Here is a 10,848-nt window from a genome sequence, read left to right as displayed (position 1 = left end):
CTGTAGAGACGTCCGTGTCACCCCCATACACTGTAGAGACGTCCGTGTCACCCCCATACACTGTAGAGACGTCCGTGTCACCCCCATACACTGTAGAGACGTCCGTGTCACCCCCATACACTGTAGAGACGTCCGTGTCACCCCCCATACACTGTAGAGACGTCCGTGTCACCCCCATACACTGTAGAGACATCCATACACTGTAGAGACGTCCGTGTCACCCCCATACACTGTAGAGACGTCCGTGTCGCCCCCATACACTGTAGAGACGTCTGTGTCACCCCCATACACTGTAGAGACATCCATACACTGTAGAGACGTCCGTGTCGCCCCCGTACACTGTAGAGACGTCCGTGTCGCCCCCGTACACTGTAGAGACGTCCGTGTCGTCACCCCCATACACTGTAGAGACGTCCGTGTCACCCCCATGCACTGTAGAGACGTCCGTGTCACCCCCGTGCACTGTAGAGACGTCCGTGTCACCCCCGTGCACTGTAGAGACGTCCGTGTCACCCCCCTACACTGTAGAGACGTCTGTGTCGCCCCCGTACACTGTAGAGACGTCCTTGTCGCCCCCGTACACTGTAGAGACGTCCGTGTCACCCCCATACACTGTAGAGACGTCCGTGTCACCCCCATACACTGTAGAGACGTCTGTGTCACCCCCATACACTGTAGAGACATCCATACACTGTAGAGACGTCCGTGTCACCCCCATACACTGTAGAGACATCCGTGTCACCCCCGTGCACTGTAGAGACATCCGTGTCACCCCCGTGCACTGTAGAGACATCCGTGTCACCCCCATACACTGTAGAGACGTCTGTGTCAACCCCATACACTGTAGAGACATCCATACACTGTAGAGACGTCCGTGTCACCCTCATACACTGTAGAGACGTCCGTGTCGCCCCCGTACACTGTAGAGACGTCCGTGTCACCCCCGTACACTGTAGAGACGTCTGTGTCACCCCCGTACACTGTAGAGACATCCATACACTAGAGACGTCCGTGTCGCCCCCATACACTGTAGAGACGTCCGTGTCGCCCCCGTACACTGTAGAGACGTCCGTGTCGTCACCCCCATACACTGTAGAGACGTCCGTGTCGTCACCCCCATACACTGTAGAGACGTCCGTGTCACCCCCCTGCACTGTAGAGACGTCCGTGTCACCCCCATGCACTGTAGAGACGTCCGTGTCACCCCCATGCACTGTAGAGACGTCCGTGTCACCCCCGTGCACTGTAGAGACGTCCGTGTCACCCCCATACACTGTAGAGACGTCCGTGTCGCCCCCGTACACTGTAGAGACGTCCGTGTCGCCCCCGTACACTGTAGAGACGTCCGTGTCACCCCCGTACACTGTAGAGACGTCCGTGTCACCCCCATACACTGTAGAGACGTCCGTGTCACCCCCATACACTGTAGAGACGTCCGTGTCACCCCCATACACTGTAGAGACGTCCGTGTCGCCCCCGTACACTGTAGAGACGTCCGTGTCGTCACCCCCATACACTGTAGAGACGTCCGTGTCACCCCCATGCACTGTAGAGACGTCCGTGTCACCCCCGTGCACTGTAGAGACGTCCGTGTCACCCCCGTGCACTGTAGAGACGTCCGTGTCACCCCCATACACTGTAGAGACGTCTGTGTCACCCCCATACACTGTAGAGACATCCATACACTGTAGAGACGTCCGTGTCGCCCCCGTACACTGTAGAGACGTCCGTGTCGCCCCCGTACACTGTAGAGACGTCCGTGTCGCCCCCGTACACTGTAGAGACGTCCGTGTCGCCCCCGTACACTGTAGAGACGTCCGTGTCGCCCCCCGTACACTGTAGAGACGTCCTTGTCGCCCCCGTACACTGTAGAGACGTCCGTGTCACCCCCATACACTGTAGAGACGTCCGTGTCACCCCCATACACTGTAGAGACGTCTGTGTCACCCCCATACACTGTAGAGACATCCATACACTGTAGAGACGTCCGTGTCACCCCCATACACTGTAGAGACATCCGTGTCACCCCCGTGCACTGTAGAGACATCCGTGTCACCCCCGTGCACTGTAGAGACATCCGTGTCACCCCCATACACTGTAGAGACGTCTGTGTCAACCCCATACACTGTAGAGACATCCATACACTGTAGAGACGTCCGTGTCACCCTCATACACTGTAGAGACGTCCGTGTCGCCCCCGTACACTGTAGAGACGTCCGTGTCACCCCCGTACACTGTAGAGACGTCTGTGTCACCCCCGTACACTGTAGAGACATCCATACACTAGAGACGTCCGTGTCGCCCCCATACACTGTAGAGACGTCCGTGTCGCCCCCGTACACTGTAGAGACGTCCGTGTCGTCACCCCCATACACTGTAGAGACGTCCGTGTCGTCACCCCCATACACTGTAGAGACGTCCGTGTCACCCCCATGCACTGTAGAGACGTCCGTGTCACCCCCGTGCACTGTAGAGACGTCCGTGTCACCCCCGTGCACTGTAGAGACGTCCGTGTCACCCCCATACACTGTAGAGACGTCTGTGTCACCCCCATACACTGTAGAGACATCCATACACTGTAGAGACGTCCGTGTCACCCCCATACACTGTAGAGACGTCCGTGTCGCCCCGTACACTGTAGAGACGTCCATGTCGCCCCCGTACACTGTAGAGACGTCCGTGTCGCCCCCGTACACTGTAGAGACGTCTGTGTTACCCCCATACACTGTAGAGATGTCCGTGTCGCCCCCGTACACTGTAGAGACGTCCATACACTGTAGAGACGTCCGTGTCGCCCCCATACACTGTAGAGACGTCCGTGTCGCCCCCATACACTGTAGAGACGTCCGTGTCGCCCCCATACACTGTAGAGACGTCCGCGTCACCCCCATACACTGTAGAGACGTCCGTGTCGCCCCCATACACTGTAGAGACGTCCGTGTCGCCCCCATACACTGTAGAGACGTCCATACACTGTAGAGACGTCCATACACTGTAGAGACGTCCATACACTGTAGAGACGTCCGTGTCGCCCCCATACACTGTAGAGACGTCCGTGTCGCCCCCATACACTGTAGAGACGTCCGTGTCGCCCCATACACTGTAGAGACGTCCGCGTCGCCCCCATACACTGTAGAGACGTCCGCGTCGCCCCCATACACTGTAGAGACGTCCGTATCACCCCCATACACTGTAGAGATGTCCGTATCACCCCCATACACTGTAGAGACGTCCGTATCACCCCCATACACTGTAGAGACGTCTGTCACCCCCATACACTGTAGAGAGGTCCATACACTGTAGAGACGTCCGTGTCGCCCCCATACACTGTAGAGACGTCCGTGTCGCCCCCGTACACTGTAGAGACGTCCGTGTCGCCCCCGTACACTGTAGAGACGTCCGTGTCGCCCCCGTACACTGTAGAGACGTCCGTGTCGCCCCCATACACTGTAGAGACGTCCGTGTCGCCCCCATACACTGTAGAGACGTCCGTGTCGCCCCCATACACTGTAGAGACGTCCGTGTCGCCCCCATACACTGTAGAGACGTCCGCGTCACCCCCATACACTGTAGAGACGTCCGCGTCACCCCCATACACTGTAGAGACGTCCGCGTCGCCCCCATACACTGTAGAGACGTCTGTGTTACCCCCATACACTGTAGAGATGTCCGTGTCGCCCCCGTACACTGTAGAGACGTCCGTGTCGCCCCCGTACACTGTAGAGACGTCCATACACTGTAGAGACGTCCATACACTGTAGAGACGTCCGTGTCGCCCCCATACACTGTAGAGACGTCCGTGTCGCCCCCATACACTGTAGAGACGTCCGTGTCGCCCCCATACACTGTAGAGACGTCCGCGTCGCCCCCATACACTGTAGAGACGTCCGCGTCGCCCCCATACACTGTAGAGACGTCCGTATCACCCCCATACACTGTAGAGACGTCCGTATCACCCCCATACACTGTAGAGACGTCCGTATCACCCCCATACACTGTAGAGACGTCCGTATCACCCCCATACACTGTAGAGACGTCCGTGTCACCCCAGTATAATAAGGGACATTCTAGACCCGGCCAGCCACACACTGTGATGAAACGGATGAGGAGAAAGAGAAACCAGAAGCTTCATGTTTAATTGGATCTAATACAGTCTGGTTATGAGGGATAAGAGCAGAGACTTCAGGCGGGCAGCGTGATCTGGAGGCAGGACCCCACGGCTGACAGATCTGGGAGAGGAGCAGAGATTTCGGCCACACTGTACCCCTCGGACACATGGAATGTCTGGAGTCGACTCCCGGCTGCTGCAAGAACGTCTGGAACATAAGAGAAGTCTGTGAGGAAGGAGACAGATCTATCTGAGGGGATCAGGGATGTGAGACCGGGGAGAGTGAGGGTGGACAGGGACAAGGCAAGAAGAGGACCAGGAGGCCACACATATCTGGTTAGGACTCACCTACAAGTTTCGGGAGATTTGTCTCACCCGTCCACAGCAGTATGGTCCCATTCAATGATACTGGACATCTGAAGCGGGAGTGTCCAATCTGGATCAGGCAGGGGGTGTCACCACTCAGCCCCCCAATTACACTCAGTCCTCCTCCCGACACTTCCAACCTCGCCTCTGCAGAGTCCAAGGAGCATCGGGAAGTTACCTGAAGAACGAGGGAGAAAGGAGATAGATGATGGGACTGAGTGCCTTGAAACCCTATTGGCTTAAGAACACCACAAGTTGCCCCCCAGGGGCAGGTCGGGGGGTATTTTGGACCTCAGGCCGTATGACCTGAAGAGACTTTACCACATTAGACTTTATGAGATACATCACCTGGATTCCAACTTCCTTGGCAAAGAAGCAGGAGTTGACCAGATTGACTTTCTTGTCCGCATTTTGGAGAAGTCCGATGGCAACAGCCGAGCAGAGGAAGGAGCCGCAGTTCTTCAGAGCGCCCCCTAGTGTAGAGGACAGATTGGGTAATATGTGGACAAATGAGGGTTTGGATTTTCAGACCATAGAATTCAATAGGTGAATGAATCGGACAATGACCACGGAGCCTCGTTCATTCGTGGCTGCCTCTCACCGATATACATGAGAACGGCGGTGGATGGAGGGCGCCACTGAACAAGATCCACTCACGGGAAGTCAGGACATCAATAACTGACTATAAGGGTTAATGCATTTCAGGACTTGTCCCTTCTTTAGGACAGGTGATACCGCCATCTTACCTGCAGTGGCCACGTGGACCTCACCGCGGACATCTGGTAACAGGGAGTGAAGAAGGCGACCAAGAGCCTCACCCAACCTGATCCATGGTCTGGTCTCTGCAGAGAAGGCCTTGGTTAAAGCCGGAGCGTTGACCTGAAGGGAGAGAGACACCATAACCTCCAGGAGACGTATACCGCGTGTACGTGAGACCCCAGGGGGGCCCCAGGGCACGAGCAGCACAAAAGAGCGCGACCACAGGAAGACACGAAAGAGAGCGTGGCCACAGGATGACTATTAACCCATAGACTGCAGGTCTGGTGGGCACGCCCTGGGTGCATCATCAGAGGCCTGTCTGGTGACACTGGTCCGCCGCGGTCACGGCCTTTGCTGTGTGTGCCGTGACACTTTCACCGCGCATGCTGGCTGCCGGTGGCAACTTGTTATGCATGTGTGTGCGCTTTCCCTTCCCTTCTGGTGAGCACGGGGTTAAGGTGTGTGCTAGGTGGATCTGGATGGGGCCCCTTGGCTCCTATTGTCTTGGTGTTGAGAGCCTGAGGTCAGATTCACTTCAGCCTTTATTGGGGCTGGAAGCAATGCTCCTGTCCTTGAGGGCCACCTTGTGGGACATCAAGGTCCTTGCCCATGTCCACGCTCCCCATTGTTGTTACGTGTGGTGCTGCACTTATGGGTTGATGTTTGTCTATGGTGTGGATGATGCCGCATGGTTGCTAGATATGTCCTGTTTGTGGAGGGGTGAACCATAACCCTGGAGCTTTCGTGCTTCTGGTGTTCACATGGAGGTCCCGTCAGATGTTCGGTGTTGTCTTTCCATCTCAGCTGCGGCAGGTAAGTGTTGGTTGTTGCTAGTGTTCTGTTGTTACACTGTGTACTTACCTGCTGTTCAGTTGCTGCATATAGTCCCTGTTACTAGGCCTGTGGGAGCTCCAGTTCGTCCGATTCCCTAAGAAACCAGTTGTCTCCCATTCCTGACCCCTATGCCAGGGACCGTCATGGTCAGCAGGATCCAGTGCATGAGCTCTCCCACCTTCAGGGTTCGCTCAGGGTCAGGATTAGGGCGACTGTAGGTTGTGACCTGCTCCCTTTACTGTAGTCAGGCCTAGTAACAGTTCCAATTGGACGGTGGGGGGTCTCCCCCACTCCCCACCATGACAGCCGCCCTCTCCTGGACAAGCTGCGATACAGAGAGATTGAAGTAAAGGGGGCTCAGGGTACCCCCAAATACTCACCGCCCCCACAAGAGCCCGCTCCTTCACCAGATCCACAATCTGCAGAGCAATCTCCTCCCCGCAGCGGTTCTGGGCCTCGTGTGTGCTGGCCCCAAGGTGCGGGAGGCTGATCACCAGAGGATGGTCTATGAGGGCCCGATCCCGAGGAGGCTCCTGAAAAACGGAGAGATCATCAGTCTGTGCCGCATCTCACTGTCCTCTTTGTCAGCGTGTGTCGTGTCTCAGTTGTCAGGCCTCATTGAGGTGATTCAGTTGTCAGACACGTTGCAGTCACTGGGTGAGGTGTCTTGGTTGTCAGGTGGCTCACCTCTGTGAAGACATCCAGCCCCGCTCCTCCGCACTGCCCGCTCTCCAGGGCCCTCAGCAATGCCGCCTCATCTATGATCCCCCCCCGGGCGCAGTTAATGACCTGGACCCCACGTCTGCACTTCGAGAATGCGGCATCATCAATGAGACCTGGAGAAAGGAACAACACTGTGTATACCTGTGGTAGAAGGGAGGGGAGTACAGCGCTGTGTATACCTGTGGTAGAAGGGAGGGGTGTACAGTGCTATGTATACCTGTGGTAGAAGGGAGGGGAGTACAGCGCTGTGTATACCTGTGGTAGAAGGGAGGGGTGTACAGTGCTATGTATACCTGTGGTAGAGAAGAGGGGCGTACAGCGCTGTGTATACCTGTGGTAGACGGGAAGAGAGGGGCGTGCTGCGTATACCTGTGGTAGAGGAGAGGGGAGTACAGCGCTGTGTATACCTGGGGTAGACGGGAGGAGAGGGGTGTACAGCGCTGAGTATACCTGGGGTAGACGGGAGGAGAGGGGCGTACAGCGCTGCGTATACCTGTGGTAGAGGAGAGGGGTGTACAGCGCTGAGTATACCTGGGGTAGACTGGAGGAGAGGGGCGTACAGCGCTGTGTATACCTGTGGTAGACGGGAGGAGAGGGGCGTACAGCGCTGCGTATACCTGTGGTAGAGGAGAGGAGAGTACGCTGAGTATACCTGGGGTAGACGGGAGGAGAGGGGTGCACAGCGCTGACTATACCTGGGGTAGACGGGAGGAGAGGGGCGTACAGCGCTGCGTATACCTGTGGTAGAGGAGAGGGGAGTACAGCGCTGTGTATACCTGTGGTAGAAGGGAGGGCGTACAGCGCTGCGTATACCTGTGGTAGAGAGGGGAGTACAGCGCTGTGTATACCTGTGGTAGACGGGAGGAGAGGGGTGTACAGCGCTGAGTATACCTGTGGTAGACGGGAGGAGAGAGGTGTACAGCGCTGTGTATACCTGTGGTAGACGGGAGGAGGGGGCGTACAGCGCTGTGTATACCTGTGGTAGACGGGAGGAGGGGGGTGTACAGCGCTGTGTATACCTGTGGTAGACGGGAGGAGGGGGGCGTACAGTGCTGTGTATACCTGTGGTAGACGGGAGGAGGGGGCGTACAGCGCTGAGTATACCTGTGGTAGAGGGGAGGCGGGGGGTGTACAGCACTGAGTATACCTGTGGTAGACGGGAGGAGGGGGGCGTACAGCGCTGAGTATACCTGTGGTAGAGGGGTGTACAGCGCTGTGTATACCTGTGGTAGACGGGAGGAGAGAGGTGTACAGCGCTGTGTATACCTGTGGTAGACGGGAGGAGGGGGCGTACAGCGCTGAGTATACCTGTGGTAGAGGGGGCGTACAGCGCTGCGTATACCTGTGGTAGAGGGGGTGTACAGCGCTGTGTATACCTGTGGTAGACGGGAGGAGGGGGGCGTACAGCGCTGTGTATACCTGTGGTAGACGGGAGGAGGGGGGCGTACAGCGCTGTGTATACCTGTGGTAGACGGGAGGAGGGGGGCGTACAGCGCTGTGTATACCTGTGGTAGACGGGAGGAGGGGGGCGTACAGCGCTGTGTATACCTGTGGTAGACGGGAGGAGAGAGGTGTACAGCGCTGTGTATACCTGTGGTAGACGGGATGAGGGGGCGTACAGCGCTGAGTATACCTGTGGTAGAGGGGAGGAGGGGGTGTACAGCGCTGTGTATACCTGTGGTAGACGGGAGGAGAGGGGCGTAAAGCGCTGTGTATACCTGTGGTAGACGGGAGGAGGGGGGCGTACAGCGCTGAGTATACCTGTGGTAGACGGGAGATGGGGGCGTACAGCGCTGTGTATACCTGTGGTAGACGGGAAGAGGGGGGCGTACAGCGCTGTGTATACCTGTGGTAGACGGGAGGAGGGGGGTGTACAGCGCTGTGTATACCTGTGGTAGACGGGAGGAGGGGGGTGTACAGTGCTGTGTATACCTGTGGTAGAGGGGTGTACAGCGCTGTGTATACCTGTGGTAGACGGGAGGAGGGGGGTGTACAGCGCTGTGTATACCTGTGGTAGACGGGAGGAGGGGGCGTACAGCGCTGAGTATACCTGTGGTAGACGGGAGGAGGGGGGTGTACAGCGCTGAGTATACCTGTGGTAGACGGGAGGAGGGGGGTGTACAGCGCTGAGTATACCTGTGGTAGACGGGAGGAGGGGGGTGTACAGCGCTGAGTATACCTGTGGTAGACGGGAGGAGGGGGGTGTACAGCGCTGTGTATACCTGTGGTAGAGGGGTGTACAGCGCTGTGTATACCTGTGGTAGACGGGAGGAGGGGGGTGTACAGCGCTGTGTATACCTGTGGTAGACGGGAGGAGGGGGCGTACAGCGCTGAGTATACCTGTGGTAGAGGGGTGTACAGCGCTGTGTATACCTGTGGTAGACGGGAGGAGGGGGGTGTACAGCGCTGTGTATACCTGTGGTAGACGGGAGGAGAGGGGTGTACAGCGCTGTGTATACCTGTGGTAGACGGGAGGAGGGGGTGTACAGCGCTGAGTATACCTGTGGTAGACGGGAGGAGGGGGGTGTACAGCGCTGAGTATACCTGTGGTAGACGGGAGGAGGGGGGTGTACAGCGCTGAGTATACCTGTGGTAGACGGGAGGAGGGGGGTGTACAGCGCTGAGTATACCTGTGGTAGACGGGAGGAGGGGGGTGTGCACAGTGATGTAATCGCACTGTCTCCAGATTTCTTCTAGTGGAAACTGTTGAACCCCAAATTCGGCTGTAACTTCCGGGGGGATGATGGGGTCATAGCCGATGGTCTGTGGGACAGAAGATACAATAAACTGAGGGGACGACAAAGTCTGAGCACCGTGGGAAGAAAGGAATGGAAGAAGTCAGCATGGAGGTGAGGAAGCTGCAGGGGTGGACGGAGGCAAGGAGACCATGGAGGAGACGTGGTGAGGAGACTATGGATGGAGACAGGTAGCCATGGCAGCGTGCACCTGCACATTGGGAGGTGCTGACTGACCCCATTTTTGTTGCAGTTGTACTGGAGCTGGAGGGCGCCCCCGACTCCCGTCCGTCCTGCGCGCCCCCGACTCCCGTCCGTCCTGCGCGCCCCCGACTCCCGTCCGTCCTGCGCGCCCCCGACTCCCGTCCGTCCTGCGCCCCTGACTCCTGCGCGCCCCCGACTCCCGTCCGTCCTGCGCGCCCCCGACTCCCGTCCGTCCTGCGCGCCCCCGACTCCCGTCCGTCCTGCGCGCCCCCGACTCCCGTCCGTCCTGCGCGCCCCCGACTCCCGTCCGTCCTGCGCGCCCCCGACTCCTGTCGGTCCTGCGCCCCTGACTCCTGCGCGCCCCCGACTCCCGTCCGTCTTGCGCGCCCCCGACTCCCGTCCGTCTTGCGCGCCCCGACTCCCGTCCGTCTTGCGCGCCCCCGACTCCCGTCCGTCTTGCGCGCCCCCGACTCCCGTCGGTCCTAAGCGCCCCCGACTCCCGTCGGTCCTAAGCGCCTGACTCCTGCGCGCCCCCGACTCCTGTCCGTCTTGCGCGCCCCCGACTCCCGTCCGTCTTGCGCGCCCCCGACTCCTGTAGGTCCTAAGCGCCTGACTCCCGTCGGTCCTGCGCCCCTGACTCCTGTTGGTCCTGCGCCCCTGACTCCTGTCGGTCCTGCGCCCCTGACTCCTGTCGGTCCTGCGCCCCTGACTCCTGTCGGTCCTGCGCCCCTGACTCCTGTCGGTCCTGCGCCCCTGACTCCTGTCGGTCCTAAGCGCCTGACTCCTGTCGGTCCTATAATTGCCGTGTCCTGGAAAGGTCAGGGTCTGAGCAACCTATAAGAAAACCTCCCCTATAATGTGTAGTATAATATACGGAGCCAACCCAGAAATCATAAGCGATACGTGCGTGCTCCCCTTCCTGTGATGCGTCCATATCTCTCAGTTGTGAGGGGGATTTATTTTATATTATTTTATTTATTTATTTTTCAGTGCATTCACTTGAGCAAATATTGTGATTATTATAATGTTACCTGTTCACTGCGGCCCGATTCTATATAGAGTTTTGTACTCATCACTTTTTTGGTCTAGGGTCACGATCTCATAGGTTTCTATTCTATG

At 57.7% G+C, this 10,848-nt stretch overlaps 1 protein-coding gene across 1 annotated transcript; it reads right to left on the bottom strand.

Annotated features, from left to right (window-relative positions):
• Positions 1 to 4,117: 4,117 nt before the first annotated feature.
• Positions 4,118 to 9,628, bottom strand: PHGDH (phosphoglycerate dehydrogenase; the record flags this gene model as incomplete). Its single annotated transcript, XM_044273639.1, has 7 exons — positions 4,118 to 4,316; positions 4,457 to 4,652; positions 4,823 to 4,947; positions 5,221 to 5,353; positions 6,448 to 6,600; positions 6,755 to 6,903; positions 9,421 to 9,628. Coding segments are annotated over 7 exons (1,098 nt in total), but the record flags the coding sequence as incomplete, so codon positions are not given.
• Between the last annotated feature and the right edge of the window lie 1,220 nt (positions 9,629 to 10,848).

This window comes from Bufo gargarizans, unplaced genomic scaffold, assembly GCF_014858855.1.
Source record: "Bufo gargarizans isolate SCDJY-AF-19 unplaced genomic scaffold, ASM1485885v1 original_scaffold_1019_pilon, whole genome shotgun sequence".
NCBI lineage: Eukaryota > Metazoa > Chordata > Amphibia > Anura > Bufonidae > Bufo > Bufo gargarizans.
Note: the sequence above shows the minus strand (reverse complement) of the source record. Positions and strands in the feature narration are given on the sequence as shown.